This window comes from Pholis gunnellus (assembly GCF_910591455.1).
Source record: "Pholis gunnellus genome assembly, chromosome: 4".
NCBI lineage: Eukaryota > Metazoa > Chordata > Actinopteri > Perciformes > Pholidae > Pholis > Pholis gunnellus.
In genome coordinates, this window is record NC_136530.1 from 24,464,385 (window position 1) to 24,489,635 (window position 25,251).

The 25,251-nt window shown below is 44.1% G+C and overlaps 1 protein-coding gene across 2 annotated transcripts; it reads right to left on the minus strand.

The window, feature by feature from the left end:
• Window positions 1-850: 850 nt before the first annotated feature.
• bcl6aa (BCL6A transcription repressor a) lies at window positions 851-7,513 on the minus strand. Of its 2 annotated transcripts, none has more exons than XM_079158222.1 (9): window positions 7,478-7,513; window positions 5,023-5,194; window positions 4,704-4,925; window positions 3,648-4,613; window positions 3,233-3,414; window positions 2,975-3,142; window positions 2,748-2,878; window positions 2,334-2,471; window positions 851-2,233 (listed from the first exon to the last, which is right to left on the minus strand). In XM_079158222.1, the coding sequence occupies exons 1-9, from the start codon at window positions 7,506-7,508 to the stop codon at window positions 2,090-2,092; spliced, it is 2,154 nt and encodes a 717-aa protein (XP_079014348.1). In that variant the 5' UTR covers window positions 7,509-7,513; the 3' UTR covers window positions 851-2,089. The 2 variants fall into 2 exon arrangements, with proteins under 2 accessions (XP_079014348.1, XP_079014349.1); XM_079158223.1 differs by lacking the exon at window positions 7,478-7,513 and adding an exon at window positions 5,373-7,355.
• Window positions 7,514-25,251: the final 17,738 nt, after the last annotated feature.

Consider the following 25,251-nt stretch of genomic DNA (forward strand, 5'->3'; position numbering starts at 1 on the left):
GGTCACTTACAGCGAGACGTTTTCACTTTTGAAAGAAGAAATAACGTTCCTCAGCGTACAAACCAAAAGTCTAATTCATCGGCAGCATAGTACTTCCTGCTCCGTTCAATAGACGGCCTTACTTGGTCTGGTCTGACCGGCGGATAGTGTCAGCAAACTTTAGAAACACATTTATGTGTAACTGACCGTACTGACTCAGTTCTCTGGCTTTATGAGCCTCTCACTATTTGACATCAACTGTGCGGCTTTTATTCAGCCAAAGTTGCGTATGTGTGCTTTAATGTTTATCTTACTAATGATTGGTGTGGTGGATGGATCAGTAGGCTGTGACCTTTTCTTTCGGGGTTTTGGGGAATGGCCGTTACAGTTCATAAGAGCAGAAAGTGTAAAAAGCCTTGGTGTTAACCGTAAAGTAGAGAGGGAACTGGGTGGCTTTTTTTCCTCCCTGTCGCTGCCGTATTTGCAGCACTTTTTAGAAGCGTAGAGATACGTATGTGACAGATTTCTTTTAAAGGTGGCGTGATGCAGTTCTTCGCTGGGATTCAGCTTCGGTCAACATCAGGAGGAATCGATCTGTATCGGCGCTTTAATCTGCAGAACATCGCTTTTGCAACCAAATACTTCTGTGGCTACAATAAGATGAAGCCTCAAATGATGATCCTGTGACCTGTAACGGTTAAACGTGCCTACAGGTCAACTATGTGTATTTCAGAGTTATATATGTAAGTTATGTCCTCTGGTTTTAATTTTAGCCCTCGAGCAATATTTCTGGAAACATGTTAAAACTGTGCGCCCGTATATCCGGCGTCTTTTACCATCTTATTGTAACAAACTCAGTCTGTTGTTAATACATAGAAATCCAATACCTTTATTTTACATTCATACATCTAGAACATTGTACAATAACTTTAATGCAGTTTTTTTTTTCTTCTTTTTTTTTTTTTTTTAAAAAGCCCAATCCAAAAAACAAGTCCTGAAGATTTACAATGATTTTTGCATGTTTTCAGGTCGGTGACAAGCATTTAAAAATATATACATACACACACACACACACACACACACATACATGGGGGAGGGGGGGGTGAGAGGGGTTTTAGGACAAGTGGTGTCCATGAGTTGTACCTTTTTTAAATAGAGCTGGGCTGAATGGGGGAAGGATTCAGACACCATAGAGAAAGGCACATTGAATACACAGTGTATGTACAAACAAAACAAAACACACACACGACTTTACTGTAGGATCTAGAACAATGAGCAAAACTGTAAACCTTCACTTATGGAAAATAAACAAAAACAGAAGTCACATCTATACAAATACACACAAAGCAAAATATTTTCTTGGTCATAACAAAGCCTCGAAATGCATTTCAACACCTGGATTGGCTCCGCCAGCAGAGAGCAATCCCACAGATATAATTACACAATATGTCACAATATTTATGCCGTTTGCCCACTTCATGTGCACCGACAACGGTAAGAGAGTACCTCATGCATAACCTCAGACAGCAGCAGTCATCTGATATGTTTTCAACTAAATCCAATTACAATGTGTTTTTTTTTCTCCCCCACCTCTTCACATGAATATGGCAACTTGACATGGTGCAACATGTACGTACATCTACGTAAAAAAAAAAAACGTGTAGACAACTCTGTGCAGCCGCAAATCTGGGAATCTCAAAATATATGTACCACCCGTCGATCAAAATTTTCAATACTTTCAGAAAAGTAAGTTCTCCGATATAAAATACTGTATTTTCAAAAAAACTGATTGTTTACATTCCATCCTCAACAAAATAAAGCTTTATTTAGGTACCTTCAAAGCTTAGAAACACTCCCAACATACATATATATATATATATATATATATATATATTTATAGCTATATAGAAACAATAAAGTGACTAAGACGCCGCAAGTGGCTCTACGTTCACATGTAGTGGAAACCCGTTTAGAATGGCGTTTACAGCCAATTTATTTCTCTAATGAACACAGTGTGGCACTACAATCTTGGATGATTGTACAAGTTGGGGTCTTTTTAAATGCCAAGGTCAAGATTGCCGCCCGTTGAAACAGTCCCCTCCCTCCCGGCTCAGCACGCCTTCGTCAAGTCGGTGGGCATGTCCGCCGTCGTCATGCGGTACTGGACCTTGGTGTTGGTGATGGCGCCGTGCTTCTGTCGGAGATGCAGCCGCAGCTGACTCTTGTGGCGGAAGTGCAAGTTGCATTTCTCACACTGAAAAGGAAAGTGGCGCGGCGTTATTTCAAATGTTGCCGTTTATGTGATTTTTTTTTTTTTTTTTTTGCGTGGAGTGGAAAACAGCGGGTCAACCTACATGGTAGGGCTTCTCTCCGGTGTGGATGCGCAGGTGGCTCTTCAACGTCTGCAGGTGTCGGAAGCGCGTTCCGCAGATCTCGCACGGATATGGCTTCTCACCCGTGTGGATCAACACGTGGGCGCGCAGATGAGCAACCTGAGTGGCAAAACAAAACACGCCGATGCAAACTCATCAGGCAAGGAGATCTTTTTACGCAGACACACCGACGAGACGCCTCAGACAGCAGATTGGTATCCATCGTATAAAAGCCAAAACCCGCTTAAGGATGTTCTTTGTAATTATGGGTAGTTCTGTCAAGCTGAAAATGACTACACACACACCCATAGTTACAGCTCAGAGAGGAGTATTCGTGCAATTGACCCATGCAATAGAGGGGGAAAAGGTTTTTAAACTACGGAGGGGTGTTATTACCTGTACAAAACGAGCTCCACACGTCTCACATTTGTATGGCTTCTCTCCTGAGTGGATGCGAGTGTGAGTCTTGAGGTTAGCTGGTCTGTTAAACTGAGCACCACAGATGTTACAGCGATACGGCTTCTCTCCTGTAAAGCAAATTGGAGAAAAAGAAAAAAAGTGTTAAAATCCAGCAGCGAAAGGAGCGGAGACTTGACAGGACGGCAGATGACTCTTCCACGTACCCGTGTGGACGGTCTTGTGGCTGGCGAGGTTGCCCTTGTAGCGGAAAGCAGCCTGGCAGCGGTCGCACTTGTATGGCTTGTCGCTGTGCACTTGGAGCATGTGCTGCTTCAGCGCCTCGTCCTCGGCAAACTTGGAGTCACATTCGCTGCAGAAGAATGTACCGTTTTCTGTCCGGGAGAGAGGAACAAAACGGTGAACCTCTAGTCCCGAGTAACGCAGAATCAATTTGTCTTTTAATATCCGCCGACCAAACTCACCGCAACTGGAGTCCGAGTATTCCGAGTGCAGCTCCGTCATGTCCTCCGCTAGGCGGGACCGGGGGGTCTTGGGACAGACCTCGGAGTGCTGCGGGGACGGCGTGCCGCAGGACGAGCAGTTCAGCCGGCTCAGGTAGTGCGGAGGGGGACAGTCACCGTTCCTCAGTGAACCCTCCAGTGCACTGGAACCAAAATAACACAACGCATACTTCAAGTCAAACGTAAACATATATTTAGAATCGCATGTAATTCCAAATTAAATTCCTAAATTTATCCTGGATTATAGAAAACAAAAGAATAAAAAAAAAAAACGTTCTAGAACTTCCTCCTAAAATGTTGACATTTACTTTAGTTGCACTGAAGCAAAAATATGCCGTTATGTACGTTGTTTGTATGTAAACCCAACAACTCTCACCCGTTGATGATGTTGTTGAGACGACTGGCCTGGGGAACGGGTAGGTCCTCGCTGTGGTCGCTGCTCTTGCTCGTGGCTTGCGGGTCGAGGTTCTCCGAGTCGCTGGGTTGGAGGTAGGGCTGCAGGCCGAGGTGCTGAGGTGAACGGAGCCCGGGGTCCCGCAGCCCCGCCTCCTCTTCCTTCGCGCTCTGATTCAGCACGATGAACTTGTACTTCTTCCAGTTGCGGGACTTGGGCTCCTGCGTGCCTTGCGGAGCCTGCACGCCGCCGGCTTGGGAGAGGCCGGCGTTCTTGCTGCTGCTCGACTCCGTCGGGGAGTTGGGCTGGCAGTCTGATTTGAGGGGGCTCTGCGGGCTGCTCATGAGGCCCTTGCGTCCAGCAGAGGAGATCCCCAGCGGGTAGTGGTGATGGATCAGGTCCTCCTCCGCCTGGGGGGCGTGATCCTTTACGGAGTCTCTCTGGTGCTCCAGGGTCAACGTGGGAAACGCGCGCTTCCTCGTGCCAAGAGCGATGGACTGGCCGACCCCCTCGTGGCTCTCCCTCCGCATCTCGTCGTGCCTCCCTAGCTCCCTGGAAGCGTAGGTGGTGGAGTGAATGGTGCCGGAGGAGCCGGCGCCAACCGCCCTGGTGTATTCCGCCCGGATGATGTTGGCGCTCTCATGCGGAGAACAGTGCTTGTGGTGGATGCCGCTCTTAGAGAGGTCGGCAAAAGCGTTTTTGGCGTCGGCCAGCTTGCAGAGAGGGAAAGGGAATCCTGGCATGGGAAACTGCCCGTAGAGATGGTAGTTGCTGGGGGTGCCGACCCCGTTGAACATGTTTGAGCCGTAGGGCCTCCCATCCCTGAACGGAGCCATGCGGTTGTGCAAACTGTCGACGACGTCGTGGGGCCGGTAAGCATGGACATCCTGAGGTAAGACCAAGGGACTGACCAAGAACTCATCTCTGGGCAGCTTAGCTGACGGATCACTGTGGAAAGAATGAGAAGGGTGAAAAAAAACACGACAAATGCTGATAACGGTGAATTTGACGGATGCAACGGAAGCTTATTCTGCCTACCTGGACTTGATGAATCTGTGGCAGGTGTCCACGACATGGTCCATCTGCAGGTAGATGGCCGTGTTCATGATGGCCATGATCAGACTCTCCTTTAGCGTGAGGCGGGAGGTGTACATGAATTCCAGCAGGATGGCGAAGCCCTCTGGGTCCACCTTTGGGTCCAGACTGATGGCGTTTAGGTTGCACTTGTGGGAGTCTGTGAAGATACTGTAAAACAGCCCACTGCAGCCACGCAAAAGTAAAGAAACAAAGATCAGTCTCTTCATCTCTAAACTGCGGGAGGACAAATTTGGCTCATGTTAAACGGAATAACACACACCTGCAAGCCATGAGAACCGTCTTGTGTGCACGAAACTGCTGCCTGTTAACCAAGATGGTGACGTCGGTGAGAATATCTCTGCTACGCAGCCGGTTCAGGTTGAGCAGGACATCACTTGCATGGCGTGTGAACTGTATGCAGCTGTCTGCTGCGCAAGCCATTTTGTCAAGTTCTGCAAAATAAAAAATAAGAAGATTATTTCACACAAAAAAAGAAGAGTGCCCTGGCGAGTCAACGCCACAATCCACCCCTCTGTATCAATGCTGAGGTCCAGGTAATCTTTAAGAGAATCCATTTGGCTGAATTTATGATTGAACCTCACAATGTCTTCATCAGTGTGGCAGACTTACAAACAGATACCGCCGTTCCTCCAGAAGGCGGCGCCATTTATTAAATAAACACCGTCTAGACATTTAAATTTCAACCTTTTGGAATCATTTGTCTCCCCCTCACTTTCTCTCCTTCTAGACCACCGGTAGTCAAGTCAATACAACAAATGAAGATGACAGACATTTGTATCGTATTCTAAACAGACTAAAGTATGCATGATATAATCTTGTAATAACGGTATTTTTTTTAAATAATTTCTCGGAAATACAGAAATACTGACTCCGTTTCTTTTAATTAAATAAAAAATATCTGTTATTTAAAAAACGCCATTAGATGTCCTGTGTACGATTTTAAAAACCCATTATTTAGCGGTTTTATTGATCACGCATCAGAAGGAGCATCAACTCTGTCCACTTCTTTCTCTGAATTCAGTCTAACAGGAGAAAAGTTGCGTCTCTTTGCCTTCAGCGCGGCGGGGTCGGGTTTGTAACTCGGCTCACTGTGAACCAGCCGATACAAGAAGGAAAACAGTTTCAACAAGCAGCTCACTTATTACTGAAAACTTTTTTTGCCACACAAATAACGTCCAAACTATAAATGTCAATTTAAACCGCAGGATGTCCTCGATTGAACGTCCACTATAAACTGCTGGTTGGAGCCTATAAGCGATGTTTCCCTGTTGATCAGACCGGTGACAGCGTGTTGTTGTGAAGCCCAGCAGCGCTCACTGCTCCCTCATTCTGTTTGTGCTGTAGTGCCTTTCTAGGTCAATTACTTAGAAGCGGGTGAAAACTATTATTTAACTAACTCTGGATGGAATTGTCTTTATAACACGCGCGCGAGGATTTATGACACTATTTTCAAGTGGATGTGAAGTCTGTAACTGGACACGTCCGAAAATAGAAGCACAGAACAGCCTAAATATACTCTGATCAAAAAGAAGGTGGTGATTTATGACCTCCAAGTTGGGGTCAAACAAGCAGTTATTGTTTCAGAAACAATTGCGTTTTCAGATGAATTGTTAAGTGATAAAGTTTAGCTTTAACTTCAATCTGCCCCATCACAGTTTTGCTCATCAAAATGACAGCACGCGTATTTCTGTCAGCCCGAATAGCGGGTCTTCATTCCATCTCTTGATTTTAGTACATTTCATGGACCTAAACACGCTCTGATTGGACCTGTTCCTGCGCGTGAACACTGTATAACCGAAACTCTCGAGTCCGTGACAGAAATACCACTTTGCATGAAGCCAACTCTGAGCGCATCTCTGTACAAACAGTTCAACTTGGTGAAGTCAGGAGGGCGAGCTTATCACGCAGCGCGGTGTCACGGTGGAAACGCAACTTGGTGCGACGAGGTGTCCCGAAGCCTCTACCGTGGAAAAAACACACACACAAACGCACACACCAACACATCAACGCTAATGTTTCCGGCACAATTTTACGGTAACAGAGGGGCTTGTTCGCCGCAGCCCTTTTTGCGCTCCATTGGAGCAAATTAACATCGGAGCGACCGCGAAGTAACAAACACATCCTGAATCCGAGGCTGCCATGCTGCCAGCAAAGTTTGTCTGACAGCACGCGCGAGCCGCCGCCTCCACACGGCTGTGTTGACACTTGAACGTACAAAGTAGCATTATAATCAGAGCGCGTTTACAAGCAGAGTGCTGCCCTCACACCGACACCTCTGTCCGCACGAGAGCCGTGTACGCGGGCTCTGGGCAGCCTTTACACCGCTCAAAATCATAATTCCCCCCCTCGGTGTAACGTTCGTAAAGCGAGCGTTATTACAGCTTCACAACATCATTCTGGTCAGTGCGGCATGGAGAAGCTACAGCGCGCGGAGGCAGGCTGCTGTCCGTCCCGCTGGTTCAAACGCGGCAGCGCAGCGCGAGGCAGACGATCTGTCAAGAGAGCCGCGCGCTGGCTGTCACTGCGGGAGCCACTTCAGAGTTTCGACTCTGCACTGTTTAAACTGCCATCAGACACCAGTCACACACAGTCCCGTCTTCACAAACACTCAAACAGCACAAACGGACAAATAGCTCTGTCTAAAACATCAGCAGCACACAGTAGATAACAACTTCGCGCCAAATTAGAGGCAAAAAAGGAATTTAAAAAATCACCTGGTAGCGCTTTCCTAGAAACTTCTTGCATCACCACTTCTAAGAACCCCAGTTCTAAGAATCAGACGAGCTAAATTCTCGGAATTTGAGCCCGAGACCGTACCACTTTCCCGTGGCAGGGGTGTGACGTTTTTTTCCCTCGCCGTGAAAACAACTCATTTCCAAAGGTGTTATCCTAACACGTTTTGCGCACAGCGGTTTATACAGCAAACACTGCTTAAATCCAGCGTTTATATGCACACAAATGCGAATTATTTTGTAAAATATTGCAGGAAATTGTTTAATAGTGATCCAACACCCCCCTGCTTTTGGTTGAATCCACAGTCACAGGACGTAGAGCCGGCGACGTCACGAGTTCCTTAAACCCAGCCCCCGAAATACTGAGAACTAATTTATATTCCGTGATTTAAGCAATGTGTCGTCCCGTTGCCGTTCCGTCGCATTGAACACACCGACCCTACATGTAGCCTACAGCACACAGACCGACATCTTAATTAGGCACACGCGGACAGGTCGATGTGACAGCTCGAGCTGTTCCTTTTTTTTTTTTTTTTGGTAGCCAGATTTCCTGCAGGTATGCTGACTTCATAGATGGAGAATACTGCGAATCACCATTGGGGGTTTGTTGCAAAAGGAAAGCTTTAATAGATGTATTATTACAGGCAGTCATCTGAACGTGTGTGTGGATGTGATCGTGAAGCGGTTGTGGTGTTTCGGTTGATGTAGTGCGTGGTGGGATCGGTGCTTGTCAGGTACAGTTTTATCCGCTCATCTGCGCTCATAACGGTTTAATACATTAGCTTTATGAGCGCGGTTGTGTTAAAGCGACGGTGTTTTTTCGTACAGTAGATGACACTAAGATTTTGACTAATTGTAGGTGCGATCTGCTGTCTGATATAACTTCATGATCGTGGGAAACTTGTTGCATGAAAGCGAGCGCATCACCAATCTAAAAACACGACACGAGCCAAGGATGTGTAGCCTGCAGTCAAGCCCTGGTCATAATTTAGAATCATGCGTGTGGGTTTGATTTCAGGTTATTACTGTTTAAAATGCCATGATGGATGGTCTTGGTATTTTTGGTGCTATATTATCATGTGCCTTTGTAACCCACTTGGCACAGTTTAGACAGACGTCAGCCTCTTGTTATGTGGACTTTGCTTTTGATAGTGTCCGTGATTGGAAGAGGAGGGTGCCTGTGTAGTTGTCCATGTCAGATGATGTGCACACTTATCAACAAAATACACTGCTCATCGAAATACAAAGGGGAAGTTTCCTGGAAAATTAATTGAATGCATTGCTGTGTTGTTTTTTTTGTGACTCTCCTTACCATTTAATTTAAGGCATGTGTACTCCCTGTTGCATCATTTCTCAGTTGGTTGAGAATAAACAGTATTTTTTACTTTTACAGCTTACCAGTATTACTTCATGCTCTTTTAGTTAGAACGGTCTCACCAGCCAGGCTTTAAAAAAAAAATGTTTTTGGCACAGAAGAGAAGTTGAACCGTGTAGTTTTATTTCTTCCCTGCATGTAAATGAGAACTGCTGTGAATATGCGTATCTTTTTCATAGAGGCTTTGTGATGCCTGGTTAGGGGGACGTGCACTGCTTGACAGCATCTGAATAGCTGTTTATTCATTTCATGAGTTTGTGGGCAAGGGTTCACTGTCGGTGACTCACCTTGGAAACTTTGCTTGTGGTGATTCCAGACCACGGACTCCCCGTCTTTTCTCATCCCGCTCACCCCTTGGCACAGAAGGAGCATTTGCTGAGCTGGAGAGGCACACGACAAAGACAAAGTTTACACAAGTTATTAGAAGATATGTTGGTGTACAGCACAACAGCGGAAGTACACACTCTTATAACTCTCCATTTATCTTCGTTCTAATGTTGCAAAAATAACACACATGAGCTCTGGTTTGATTTAAATGCTCCAATGGCCCTATATCAATGAAATATTGTAATGATTAGGTTGATATTCATGTCGTGTTGAGATCAGCCTTGTCATCTGTATTCGATTTTCTTTACTTTTTGGTAAACATCCACAATGGGACCTTTAATACCTCCACACCTATTGATCGTTATTGATCGGATCAGGTCTTTGAGGATTATGTCTCTCTCGAACGCATAGTTTTGTTTTGATGAACAAGAATGCAGAAGTTATAACTGAAAATATTTGTGATAAATTATTTTCCTCCTCATCAATATGGAGATGTTCCTCTGTTTTTGAGAGAGATTTTAAAAAATAATCTAAAATATATACTTGATATCACCATCATATTAGTGATCAGGGGCATTTGAGCAGCCTGTCACCATTACACACCACACGGTGTAACACAGCCCTTGTTTAACTTTTTATTTAACCCTTCACATGACGCCCACACTCCACTGTAATGGAACCCACATTTTCTCCCCGTGGATCGCCCGAGCATCCGCACATCTGGATCCGGCATCCCACTAAAAAAAAAAATAACACTCCAGGTGTTTACAAACCATTGGGAGGAGGAGAGGAGAGAGAAAGGGGGAAAAAAGTCTCCAAAATAATTAAGACGCGCACTTTCACAGCAACCCTCCGATTCAGCACTGCCAAATAAAGACTGCGTTGAGCTCCAAACAAAGAGCAGCGTCAACTTTATTCCAATCCACTTGGGGGATGTTTAAGGCGGCTCCGGCGCGGTTATGCATAATGCACGGCCGTAAAGCATCCAGGAGTTGGGAGGGAGATGTGTAATTTAACCGAGGCCCCATGCTGTGCCCGGCTATAGAAGGATGAGATAATTACCGCAAATCCTTTGCTAACTTTTACTCAACCGAATCCATAGCTAAAAAAAATTAAATAAATGACCCACTTACGGAGAGGACAGGGGAGGAGCGCAGGGCAGCTGATCGATATCGGTCCGTCTAAAGTGATCGGCACATTTCCCCGTCATGAACCGGCCGCATGGTTAACCAGCGGGTCATGATGTTATAGGGTCGCCGATCAGGGACAATCCCGGCCAAAGCAGTGATCCAAGCACCAGCTGCACATTTAAAAAAAGGAGCCTGATAGAGTGTGAAGACATCTCTAAAGCCGTATCATTGCCTACACTCGGTGCACGATGGGTCATTGAATAGAAAATGCCCACTGACAAAAGCCCCGAGGCCCGGAGGTTGCCTCACTCCTTTTTTTTTTCTTTTTCCTTTTTTTTTCTTCTTCATAAACTGCACACTTTTGTCTCGTTTCACAGCAAATTTCTGCCAACTTCAGTGTTCATTGTCAGCAAAGATGTGAGTGTGGAGTTTTGTTCTGAGAGGCATGATGCAACCGCAGTGTAACACCAAACAGATAATGCTGTTAGCTACAGAGGACTTTTTTTAGTTCCCTTTCTTTAAAAGAATTTTCTTCTTGTATTGTTAAGTTTCACTTACTTTTTTCTTTTTTCTGTAACTCCGTGCATCCCAAAAGCATTTTTTTCTTCTCCTTTTGTCCACAACAAAGTCTCACTTTGTCAAACACCTTTCCCCACTGCAGGTCTACACGGCTAAAAGAAATCTATGGAAAGGCTATATGTCTGTTTAAGAAAAGATTTGTTCCTCCGTCTCACCGTATGTGTTTATGCATCGTCTTATTTGTGCAGAAGACAAGTGACATGCATAATTTATAACGTCAGTTAAAGAACACGACGTGTAATAATAAATAGATGCGGTGAAGAATTCACTGATGCCACATCAAAAGATTTTTCAGAGCAGGTAATGATGAGTGCACTTTACTTGGAAGCTTGCCTCTTGCTTTTCTCTTCTTTTTTTTCTTTCTTTTTTAATTAACAGGCAAACTGGCAAGTTCGACTCTGACATGAAATCATGTGTTTTGCAACAAAGCGGCTGCGTGTCTCTGCGCTGACACACTCCAGGGTTGAAAGATGGCTTTCATCCCACTTGACGGGGTTTAAGGCGAGCCACGACAGCCAAAGACGTCTTTTTCCATGCACTGGTCAATTTAGAGATTTTGGCCTATTTTGTTTCCATGACATGTCTTATTTCAGACGAGTGGAAATAAAACATCCAAAACACACATTCTGGTGTTTATTTTACTGCTTTGTCTGTTTGCGTCTGATTTCTTCTAAATTCTCCAAAACGTTAACATATAATAATACCTCATTTATATATTTAAACATAACATAAAGAAAACTTGTATTACAAAAATAAATTATCTTAATGTAAGTAATCAACTGGGGAAGTTTCATAGTGATATCTGTTAGTGACATTTTTACCATATTCACCTGTAATGTCTTCATTTTACAAAACATGTCTCTTTTTTCTCTAAATCTCTTTTTTCTCAGACTCTCCACTGCAGCAGCTCTTACATACACCAAACTTTACTTTAAACATTTTATTCCTAAAAACATGGCTACATTCTTTTGTTTTTTTAATGGCAGTTGACAGTATTTTCTGATTTATGCAGTGACACAAAGAGATGTCCAAATTCCCCTCTATAACAACCTTTGACTCTAATACGTCGACAAAATGAAAGAAGAAATTAGAACCTGGTTTCATCCCATGTGCAGATTTCTGCTCTGGAAATGTATTCAGACGCATGCATATTTAATGAGATTCTTCCTCATTTGCATGTATAAACACACCATTTCCAGAAAACGTGTAATACAAAAAGCAATTGTCTAAACGTAAGTAAACAGCTGGGGAAGATTCACGGTGTAAACCTGTAGTGTCTCTCCTTCAGCACACACAGGAAGATCACCAGCAGCAGTGAACAACAGAGGTCGACACTCGTCTAACAGGAGTCATGTGCTGCTGTTAATATAATTGTGTAAAGTGTGAACATTTTGGCCATGCCCTCTCTTTAGGTTGTTTCCCCTCTTTCTGAATGCTTTAATCGTGTACTCGAAAGTTCTGCTTGTGTTGTAAAGCAGCAGCAACAGAGCGGTCAGCTCCAGCGGTCAATGACGACATGCAAAGGCTTCCTGTTTCCTATTCTGCTTTATCGGTTATTTCAAAAAGAAGTTAAAAAAAAAAAAAGCAACAACTTTGGAGTAACTTTCTGCAGCGTGCCTGTGTGGATAACCTTGAGTTCGGCGGCTCGCTTGTGCAAGCTGCACGCGCTGAGGTTAGAGGCTCGTTCGTGGGCTAGAATTCCAATTTGGTGGAAATCAAAGCATGTAGATTCGGGACTCTCTCAAGGCCAGCTGAGAGCGGCCGCCAGGAATGCAGCCCGCGCCGGAGTCTGTGGAATTTTCCACGCATTCCCGAAACGGTCGCTCGCCAGTGTGCCATCTGCTGGATGATGGGTGGGTTACTTCCACAGAGCACAGGCAAGATGTATGGTACATGTGATAGCTGCACCAGTAACACATCTTCCCCGTCCTCCTCATTACACGCAGGAGATCCGAGAGCACACGAGGAAGGGGTTTGTTGGATGTCTGCACTGGTTGGTTTTCAAATCCACGTTATGCGTCTGTTCCAGGGGGCTCAGCTCGGTGTCTCCGCTCTCGGTGATGGGGAGCTCTCAAGCGGTAAACAAGTGGGTCTTATTTCTCTGCACCACCCTCAGTAATGATCCAATAAGAACCGTCCGTCTGAATCAACCCCCCTTTCCCTGCTGCGCTGTCACAACACCTATTAGTTAGTATCAGGCTGTAGATCTGGAGGTGTGTGGCTCCTTCTGCACTTCTTTTCTTTTTTTCTTTGGCTTTAGGAACACGTTTTCTCCTGCTTACACATGTAAGCAGTGATTAGCAGGGGTACGATATAGTATATAGCCCAAATAATGGATAGGGGTTTTAAAGGGACAGGGATTTTCAAGCACTTACACTCTCTGAGCAAACTACTTGAAAGGGACAGTTCACCCCACAAATCGAAAAATACTGAGCTGTAGTGAGAGGCACTATGGTTGAAAGAAAATAGTTCCTCCATGAAAGTGCTCACAACAAGGTGTGTGGATTATCTTGAGTAACCGGGTCAGGATTTCTGGAAAGAGACACCACAAGCCAAGCTCCACATGGATCCATTATACTGGAGAGAAGGCCGATGTCTCCAAAACTAGGAAACTCATACCAAAACAATCTAGATTGATAAATAGCACTACGGGTAAGAGGAAACATATGTTTTTAGTTTTGGGGGTGAACTGTCCCTTCAAAGAGTGTAAATATTTCAAATAGTTTGTCAAAATAAAGGAATGAATAATCAGTCGAAATAACAATCTAAAATTCAGCCAAAAACAGGTCAAATAGTTCGCTGAAAATAACGCACAAACAAGTATCTAAAAGTAATAGAGAAACTGTTGAACATGTGGTGGTAGCAAGAATGCAAACTGGACCAAATTGACCATAACAATGAAACGATGAGATTATATTGAATAAATCTTATAATAGTATAAGTGAGTCTATCTCACTTGTATCTATGTACAATAGCCTGCTCAGATGCTCAAAGTCTGTTTCAGCAGATTCATTTCACTCTGCGATTGAACACGATTGGGACGTAGTTCAGCGCTCTGTGTTTTTCCTGCTTCGTCACCAGTCACCCCTCTTTCTTTTTTTTTTCCACAGAAACGGCACCCAGTAATTTTAAGGGTCTCACATTGCCACTGATGCAGTGTTGCCACTGATGCGGGTGTGACGCGTCCAAATACTTGCCAAAACAAAGCGGAGTGCGTATAAACTCTTCATTTGCACTGTTTAGGCAATACAGGTGACATGTCCTCTGTATTTCCACTGCACAGGTGGAATCTGCCAATGTCAACATGTTTACGGCGACGTCAACTATAAAGGCCACCCAACAAGTTTCACCTCATTGTTTCGTATGACCGCATCCACTGGACTGATTACTCACGAGCACTACATGAATCTGGAATATAGAAGTAGAACATCATCAGGGTTTGGAGAAAGTCATTTCACTCAGTTCATTCTCTACTTCCTGCTTCTCTCTCTCTCTGTTTTGCCCCTTTTCTCTCTCCGGTCCAGTTTTGCTTTCAACGATATCAAATTCTGTGACATTGCACCCACTGCCAGGTCACAGTGGCAGCCTGCATCTATAGTGGCAACTGCTGATACTGGTCTGCAGGTCTGGCAGCACAACCACCACCTGCAGCGCTCTCCGTCTCTACGGCCGCTGCGTTGGAATAGTCCTACAATATGTAATGTGGTTCTGGGTAGAGCGTTGTTACACGTCTTTTCAAACACTTGAGAGGTCAAGTCCAGTGCTGCTGAGACCGTCATGATTTTGTGTAACGAGAGGAACCTATCATTGGCCCTCAGTGTATTTCTGTAGAGATCATCATCATCATCAAGCGTTCACAGCCTCCATTAGTGTATAGGTGTATTTTCATGTCAGCTTTTTGTTTTTTATTTTGGGTTTCCTCCAGCCAAAGCACTAAATGGATTTAAATCCAACATGGAAACATGGGATTGGGGAGGATGAAAGCAATCCCACCAAGCCCCAGAAGTCAACTGCTTTACCAAAAAAAACAAAAAACTTTGGGTACTGACATGGTTTCAGGAAGAGATCATTCAAACATTTTCATGAAATATTAAAGAAAATATATGCATAATGCATAAAACGCACAAGTACATTTAAATTGTTAATTTGCAAACAAAGAAAGTATCATTTAAAAAAAAATAAAATAAATAAATACCCTTTCTCCCGACTTTATTTTACCCCAATTTCGGAATAATCTGTGTTAGTTTTGCTTAAAATGTATCATCTCTGATTGAATTTTCTTCTTTCTCTTGTGAGCGCCCACAGCCTTTATTTCATGAAGCCAGGCGGTGCTTTCTCTCCCTCTAAATTCTGGAAAACCTCCCACTCTTTATGTTTGCTAGAAACAAATCAACTCCCATAACCACCGGGCCTCATTAATCTGCATTTGCGCACGTTTGAAATGAAGAAATGAGAATATACGTGTATATATATATATATATTTCTTTTTTGTTAAGATTCACTTCTACTAATGTATCACAGTCAACGGCCACTGCATCCCCTCAGTGCTTTCAATAAAAGTAAGACCCAGGAAATGCCAGGTGGAAGTGCCGATGCACAGACAGCAGAGTGACACCTCCTCTGCTCCACACGTTGGCTTCATTGTTATCTGTTCTGCATCTCGCTCGCAGAAACTCTTCATATCTGCTGCTCTTTGACATAGTTTGTGCGCTGCGTGCACGAGACCGCCGGGCATTTCTAATTACGCTCACGTGTTAATCTAACCGTGGTAAGCTTTCTATTGTGCATTAATGTTTTAAGGAGTCTTTCGATGGTACATAACATAACATTTTGTGCAAAAATGTGGAAGGGCTCGATAAAAAGGTCCCTCGCATCACTCAGATCCTTTTCCTTGGTCGAGGTGAACACATGTTTTTGTTCATACTGTAGATAAACCTGTGAGGACATTGTTCATTGTATGCGGTCCTTCCATTTGCCTATCGGATGTCAGTTGTTTTATCGTGACCCCCCCCCCCCCCCCCCTGTGAGCGCTGCTTTGCATGCACGCTCGCCCTCGATAACATTGTGAACGAGCAAGTGCATTGATTTGATGCCTGAGATTAGCTGACCCTCATAAAGCCGGTGTGGAACTATAATGATTTGTCTCAGCGCAGCGGTGAGCGAGCCGGTGTCTCTGGCCTTTGTGTGTGTGGAGGAATGGGTTTAGCTGTCACTCACCCTGTGGATGCAGTTTGCTCGTGTGGTACAAAAGAATGTGAACGAGTGACACAATACGCTGCAGTGCTTGACATACTCCAATGATGTATTTCTAGGATATGTGCATTTAATTGCTTTACTGCAAAGACAAAAGCCTCATGTCCCTGTGACAATATATCACAAGAACTGGAAATATCGAAATCCAAAATCTCATGTCAAGTATGTCAAGTTTCCGAAATGTTGAAATCAATTTAATTCAAGGATTTGTCACTATGCTCCACATATCATGTATCTTGCCAGCATTGATCGACTTGAGATGCGAAGGTGTTGAGGAACGGAAGAAAGAAGTCTCACCTTTTTTCTGCTGGAAGGAGTGAGGCATGATGGGATCTGTAGTGGGGAAATCGAGAGGAAGCGCTGCGCCTTGAACTCCAAAAAAGCCGTGAGCCCAGTTCAGGAAGCGATGAGGGCCTCTTCTGCAGAACCAAAAGTCTTCCCCGGTGAGCGGCGCCAGAGATCAGTCAACTTTTTCTATGTTAAGATCCAGAGCATCGACACAACACAAGTCGCTGGACGCTCCAGGATGCGGAGTCTGAACTGGTGCCCGAGCCTCCTCCTCCTCCCAACTGGCAGCCAGAGATTGGGTGGGGGGTGGTGCCTTCAGTGCAAAAGGGCACGGAGTCTGTATCTGGCGGTGGCGGAGCAGCTCTGGCGGAGCCTCATGTCTGTCAGCGTTGAGCAGGATTGGGAGCGCTCGTGGGAAAGGCGGGCACGGCAGCGGGGCTGGAGTGAGTCAAGTCGACTGAGCGCTCTCCGACGTTAGCGAGCCGGGTCCACAGGGCATCTCCGGCTCTCTGAGCTGATAGGCCGCCTGCGCTCTAGCGTTCATTGATTGTGGCGCTCCACTTTTCCACGAATGCTAAAAACTGTGGGGCAGGCTCGGTGGAGGGGGGGGAGAAAAAAAAGAGGAAGAAGAGATTAAACAGCCTGTAAAATAATCCCAGTTTTCCTATATATAATTCATTTGAACGAAGAGTCTAAAATCCCATTAAGCCACAGGAGCACAAGCCACAGACCAGCAGTGCCTTTAATGTGGAGGAACTCGTGGAGCTCATGCCATCTGCCAGATTAGACTCTTTTTTTCATATACGGCAATGACACATTGTTTTATAAACAGAGATTTCATACAACAAACATTTCAGTGTCCTGGAGCATTAATCTACCTAAGCTTATCTCAATCCATGGAACTAGATATTGCTCTTTATAACTTGTCTGCTGGAAGGGGGTGGGTGAGTAGTGGGGTTTATTACATCACACCAGCTGTCACTTCAACCTGGCACAGCCAATAGGAAGGTCAGCAATGTGGCAGCCACAGAGGAAATTAGGGAGGGAAATCCTGAAAACAGGGAAGCAACATTTGGGAGGAAAACTGCTAATATCAGATTTTTTTGGTGGCAATATCAAATAATTATTGTGGAGCTGCATGTTTTATAATAATAAAAAAAAATGTCACCAGGGATCATGCACTTTTCTGCGCGTGAATCCATAGTGGTAATGTCAGAGCATCAGTGTGTAAGCGCTCGCGACACCTGATGTTGATGAAATGAATACACCGCGTGCTCTCTGTGCACATCATAGGTGCAGCAGCATGGCCCGTCATCGCAGGGAAATAAGAGGCGTCTGAATCACTCACACGTAAAGAAGCAAACACGAAGGGGGGGGAATGAGATATTATATATGTGCATTTACGGGTGTATGACAGATCTGTACAGTATGTTCGTCGCAGCCTCGGGATAATCCATTTGGATGAGCGAGACTAAAAGTCAGCCAATCCCGCCCAAAAAGCCAAATTAGGCCCAGCAGATCTCCATCATATTTCAGAATAAAGCGGCCCCCTAACAATCTGAGCTCTTGGGATGGAGGGGGGGGGGGGGGGGGGGGGACCGGTGAGCCCTGGGATCTGTGTGATCCAGGGATAAACTCCTCGTGAAGAAGCTTAGACCTCTGGACTGACACACAGATGAAAGCCAACAACAGGTCACAGCGCCTCAGAGGGGTAATCACAAAAACAGAAAACTTTGATTGCTGTGTTGTCTCTCTCTTGCTGTCACCGGCAGCCACGGCACCGAGGCAGAAAGAACCTGTAGATTAATGACAATATAGAGACATCAAGACACCCCCCCCCCCCCCCCCTCTCTCTCCTGCTCTGCGGGGCTTATAAGAGGATGGCTTCTACAGAGCAGCGTATGAGTGACCTTAATCATCAGAGGGATATTTGGGTTTTATTCGTCCGCAGCCGCCATCATATGTGTTTGACTGGCAAGCGTAAAGAATTGTGGGGGGGGGGGGCAAGGTCGGTGTAATCCATATCATCCCGTTACAGAGGCTCTGCTGCCGTCGGCCCCCGGGGGCCAAACGCTTTTTACATTTTTTTTAGATGTTGAAAACGATGTCGGATTACTGCTGTCATCTGATGTAATTTCGGCCCGCATCAAATTAACAAAAGAGGGATCAACCATATAAAAAATATAAATTAAAAAGGGGATTTCTAGATGCAAACTTGATTTCATGAAAGTGTTTATTTATTTTTTAAATTTATTTTCAAAAGCCCAGACAGACTTCATATTTCTGGCTTGGCCTTTTCTTCCTTGGAAATCGAAGATTCACAGCATCCTGGTCTCTGCAGCAAGCCTCTCAGTGATTCACATCAACACAAAAACAATGTTGAAAATAGTGACCCTGCACTGTTTGCAGAGGAATTCAAAATCTACTTTATTCTGAGGAAAATCATTGAATTAAAATGTGGCCCCTCAGTGAGTGATGCAGCCTGAATTTATCGATCGTGAATCAATTAATCTATCAAGTAATAATAATAATAATAATAATAATACATCTCATTTGTATAGCAATTGAAAAGGTACTCGAAGGCACTTTACATGGTAAAAACAAACCATGTAGGCAGTAACAAAATAAACAAGGCAGAGAGATGATGTCATAAAAGTAAGAAACAAAGCAAAAACATGCATAACATCACAGGTTTACTGCACGTTTAAACAACGATGCATCGGTGCAGTTTCCTGGAGCGTCTCCAGGTCGTCCGTGCGTGCGATAACCTTTGCGAGGCAGTCGACTGCAGGTAATTATCACATCAGAGGAGGATAATGCTTCCTTGTCATTATCACTTACCTGCTATCGCGTAGATCTGTAATCTAGCTCCACTACGAGCCCTTTGTTGTGCCAACACGGAGCTCCCCGGTACCCGCGGCGGCTGCTATCAGCTCCAATAAAGGTCACAAGTGCCTAATTTCGTGCTTTGCATTAGCTGGCATTTATGGAGTGAAGAGAAACTGCACTTCTGAGAGAGACCGACTGTACGACAGATGATTCAAAGTGACAGCTTTGTCACGGGATTGTCTTTCTTCAGCGAAACACCGTACAGTCTGTGGGTGTTCGGGAAGTGGGATCTTCAGAATCAGGAATGAAATGGGCTCGAGGCGTTCAGGTGCGATGTTTCATTGTGTTGGTATTCTAGTTCACGATGATCTATAGAAAGTTGATACCTGCGAGAACAAATGTTCAAAGACAGAAAGATCCAATTCCGTGTCTTTGTTACAAAAGGTGTGTGTGTTTCTTTGTTTTGCTTTATCAAGTTATCAGCACGTAATGCAATGTAAAGTCATCTTTCTCCATCTGCCGCCTTCGACCTGCAATCATAAGATCCGGCGGGAGGAGGAGAGCTCTGCGCCCGTCGGCAGCATCATCTCCTCCTCCAATCAGGAGGCTAAGCTTCGCCGCTACGCCGCCAACACCGACACCCCGCTGCTGGAGACCCAGGTCACATGTGCGGGGCCCGCTTGGAGGGAAGAGAGGCACGAGAGAGCCAGAACAGGACTCTGCTGCTTGGAAACACCACCGCTTTCTCCCACAGGGACCGCCAACGTCAACGTTAAATGAAAGTTCCTCGCAGTAGCTTTAATGCTAATTAGAATTATTAACATTTTACTGTTTGATATGTTTTCTAAAGTACATTACATATGTGATCAAATCATTTCTTCTTAACTGTTTCTCAACGTCACTCTTACACCATAATTAGTAAAAAAAAAACACCTGGTGCTTTATGTCATTATTTTCTATCATTCCTAATTATTTTATCCAACCGTGCAATTATGGTAACCGTCTGCCTCTCAGTCCGCCATTAGTCAGTCTGAAGAGCCGCATGGCATTTATGGAGTATGTCCAGTTAGCTCACGTCTCACACTAAGAAACCTTTGCTATTGCGGTAAACGTTTCGCGTACACAGTGGAATGCACTACATACTCAATTTGACATCAGGCCGACTATGATTATATATTATATATAAATGTTATGTTAGCATGTGGTTTCAAACAGAGCCAATGCGTCAATCTGTCTCTGTGCCATGTCTGTACCCATGTAGACCCCCCCCCCCCCTTCCCCACACCTATAGCTCCAACACTCCACTTTACATTTTTTGGAACATTCGGTCTGGGAGGAGGCTGTACACAACCTTTTAGATATGGAAGAAAATCTCCATAAACGCTCCACAAGCTGTCTCTTCATTTGGAAAAGGTCTTTCATAGCATGTGCACATCAGTGCTACCTTTCGCACAGAAACTTCAAAACGCTGACTTTGGCTCCAAATGTAATGCGTTGCTCGAAAAGGATATTTTAACACGAGTGTGAATAAAATGATGTGCGTTTTATCCAACTCTCAGAAAAAAAGGATCATTTACACTCAAAGTCTACACACTGCTGCTGATTTTCTATACTCTTATCAATTATTTGCAAATGACTTGATTTTGCACACTTGTTCCAGCGTTGCCATTCTCTTACTGTAGACAAACAGTGTATGAATAATTAATGATGTTTGCTGCTCTGAGGAAAGCATCCCATATTTTTGCAGGCTTTCTAACCTGACATGATAAACAAACGGTGACATCTGGTTTGAACGCTTTGGTAGATTAACTTCCGTTTGTCCTTTTAAGGTAAGCGACGGCAACCTTTTAGTAACTTCCACTTTATTTTTTATTCTCTGATTCGAGCCGTTGCGCGGGACGTCACCGTCTCCGTCTCTGCAGGTCGAGGGCGGTCTAGCGGCGCCTCTCATTTTTAGGAATGTCTCCCCTGGATGTTTGTAGTTTCACAACACAGGAATGTCAGCGTGGTTTATGGTCCGAAGACGCTGGTCCACTCGTTTTTTTTCCCCTCATACGGGGAACACACAAGAAAACAGTTGAGATGTCTGCATTCTGAGCAGTGAACACAAACCCTCAGGAACTTATACACTGAATTCAAAGCCTTAGTTTGGGCTGGAGAAGATCAACCTATTGGGAGTTGTTGTTTGAACGCCTTGAACAAGTAGTTGTTGTTTGACTTGTCCGGGCTGTGCAGCTCCCTCCTCTCTTCCTTTTTTCATTCTCTGTGCATTTGGGTATAAGTTACGTACACAAGATACCTTTGTCTCTGACGAGGCCGGTCCAGGGATCAAAACTTAGTTTTTTATAATGTAATAAAAGAGCTGGACAAGAGTGGTGGTGGGGAAAAAAACAAAACACTCACTGGTGATTCATTTGTTACATAGAAGAAAATAATTCTCAATAATTCATATTTTGTTCTTATCTAATCACTGTGAGGTCAAATATATGTGCGCACCCTTAAAGGTGCTAAATTTGATATTCAGAGCATTAACATAGCAGCAAACAACTATTTGCTTTGTATATATATGGTGTAGTAATGTCAACCCGAGCAGAGAATGACGTCACTCTCCGTGTGTGTGTGTGTGTGTGTGTGTGTGTGTGTGTGTGTGTGTGTGTGTGTGTGTGTGTGTGTGTGTGTGTGTGTGTGTGTGTGTGTGTGTGTGTGTGTGTGTGTGCGTGTGCGTGTGTGCGCGTGTGCGTGTGTGCGCGCGCGCGCGTGTGTAGATGTTGTTCTCTAACTGATATCACTGAGCCAGTTTGCTTACTCAGTGACTGTTATTTACGAGATACTGCGCTGTGCTTACCGTTACACTACATTTTGGCACTTCCCATTATCCCAAAATTGTCCCTTATGGACGCATCAGCCACTGTTCTGCAGAAAGCTGCTCAGTTAAAGGCCAGCTTTACATCTCCAAATGGTTTCATACTACATAGCTCCATGAGCCAACCCTTGTAAAGTGTGCCTGTGCAGCAAATACTTCCTCTCGACAGAAAAATCAAACTTTTTGCATTCTAACAACTTAAGGGTGGGTTCGTTTAGTGGTTATGGTTCAGAAAAGTTTAGTGATCCAATTTTAGATTTGCTTCGTATTGTTACTGAAGCTACGCTGTCCTGTTGTCCACGTTTCTGGTCGATAACATCAACCCAACAGAGCGCTGAAATACTCTGTTGTTGCTGAGAAACAGAGGCTGCTGAATACATTTTCCTCAGAGGTAAGAAAGTTGATCATGTTCATTGAAAAAAATAAATGTATTCCATTCTAAAGGACACCCCCCCCCCAAAAAAAAAAAAACAGATTTCAGGACACAATGACAAAATCCTGCCGCTTTAAACGCTTCAAAGGTGCAACATGAAGTGCGGCTCATTCCTGCTGAAACCTTTGCTGCAGGCAGGGATTGTCTCTGTCTACCATTTTGATACATATTTACATGCTAAAACATAGGAATTAGAATTCATTAGTGTAATCTGAGGTCTAGATCTAGATCGGGAGTTGTTTGATTAGTAGCTTTGGGACATTGTTTTTGTACTGAGGCTGCTTCTCTCCTACTTTTGTCTCCCCTTATTTGGCATGACTCTCTGTAATATGGCTGTGCTTGAAGACTAATCTGTGCTATCTCAGCTCTAATTAACAGAGCATACATAGTTCCCACATTTGTTGTTTCTGGGGTTTTTTCCCCTGCAAAGATCTCTGTGTTGTTTTTGTACAAAGCACTTGGACTTGGCTGCAGTGGTTCCAGTGAGATGACATCACCTACAGATTCACCCTTCCATCCATCGTGGTGTCACATGCCATGTCAACGCTGTCCTCGTCCGCCATCCATTCCTGAAAACGAGGGCCTGTTCGAAACTGCGTTTGGGAGACAATCGTTTTCTCGTTCGGCGTGTAGGTGCAAAAAAAAAAACAACCACGCATGCTTGCACTCGCACGTGTATGAGGAAGGGCATATCGACTTGTGCAGCTGCTCCTGTGTAGTGTTTGAGGTTTACCTACTTCAGAGGAAGTGGCGTGGGGTAGAAGGCTGTGTTACAACCAGCAAATAAAACAGGATATCCGATGCTGGAACAATTGAAACACGAAAAACATGACAAACGAGGTTGTTTTCTCTTCCTTTCTGTGCCGTATCAACCGCCATAGTGATTAAAATGAGCAAAGTTAAACATGACAAGTTAGATCAAACATCCAAACATATCTCCAGCGTGAGCTATCTGTTGTGGTGGACCCTGTGAGCGTATTTCTATTTCATAAGTTTGGGCGCAGTGAGGATAGAATTGAGGCCCATCATATCAATGACATGCGTGGCTACGCTGCCTAACTGCCGAACATCAAAGGGCCCCTGATATCCTCTAACCGAGCATGTTAATTGGTGCTTGATTGATAACTTGAAGTTCACAGGCGACGGCATGTGTCGCCTAAACTGTTCCAGGGTGTCTTTTTGAAAATCAGTGGAAGAAGAATCACTGGCGGGCCCATTAAAAAATTGCCAGTGTGCACACTTGGAAATAAGCTGTCACACATTACAAATGAGATTACCTTTTTTTTTTTTTTTGCCCTGGAACTTGTAGATGCAGGGGATGCATGGAGTAAGACACTAAAATAGCACAGATCGTTGTTTTTTTAATTTTCTTTATCAGCGTGCTCGATCTGCAAGTGCTGTTTATGCTTTCCTCATGCACGGTGAAAAAAAAAACCCAAAATAGTATACTCACAGCTCGGAGCACAATGTAATCAGTTTGCAGTAAAGTCACAATTATCGGTTAAAAGATAGCGCTCCGAGTGAATTCTTCTTTCTTTTTTATTTTTTTTATTTGGCCTCTTCAAAAAAATTACAGAGATTTCATTTCTTGCAAATATTTTCATTAAACTACGTCATAGAAACTAATCAGTATTTTATCATTTGTCTCTGAAATAAAAGCAACAGTCTGGAAGTATTTGCATGTACAAAGGCATGACACACACACACACACACACACACACACACACACACACACACACACATTGTCAGTGCTATGAATGACAACACTGAGGCAATAAAACCATGAGCACAGAATCAGAGGTGAAAAAAAGCAGTCATCGTATATATTTGAATGCAATCACGAGCACGCATTCTAACTGTCTGGTTTGCATGGCTCATGACTGGCCAGCGAGAGCCCACATGAAGCAACAGCGCCGTTGGACAGCTGATAGTGGCTTGCATGTATCAAGCGTTTTGCAGCTTTGACAAAACGACAAGCGGCATAAGAACTCCAAGTGCAAGTGAGGCAAACAAGGTGTGAGCCCAGTAGCTCAGCCATTATGAGCTAGAAGGTGTTTAAATAAAAAGGTATCAGCAGAACGTATCACCGTAAATGTGACTTTCCCACTGCAGAAATCTTGACTTGCCAAAGCAAAGAGAGGCACAGGTGTAAGAACACTAACGTTCCGAGAATGAAGTGTGCTCACACTGCTAGTGTCAAACATAATGAAGTACGCAGACTACCAAATGATTTTAGTTTGCTGATGGTGTACACTATTGTTCCACAAGGCAATGCCAAAATAAATGGAGGATCTACTCACAACTGAAAAAAATATATCAAATTGAAATATCTAAAAAAAAAGCACTAAAGCTGCACAAATCACTGTTTATGTTAACAATGGATCAAATGACTCTTTGTAATATGAAAGGTGTTGCAGACCAGACTGCAAACTCCAAATAAATGCTAATGTTTGCTAGATGTGTAAACAGGCAGCTGTTAGCCAACAGGTTTGCCAAATCAACGGTATCATGACAACATATGTCAAAATTATTTTTTATTAATGTTGCTTTAAAATGTAAGTAAAATTTGCTTCTCTTTCACTAAGTTTAATTGCCTGTCATATTTGTTTATGTCATAGTTTGACGTGACATCTGGCGGTACAGACATTGAATCATTTCCTGTCTGTGAAAAATGATAAA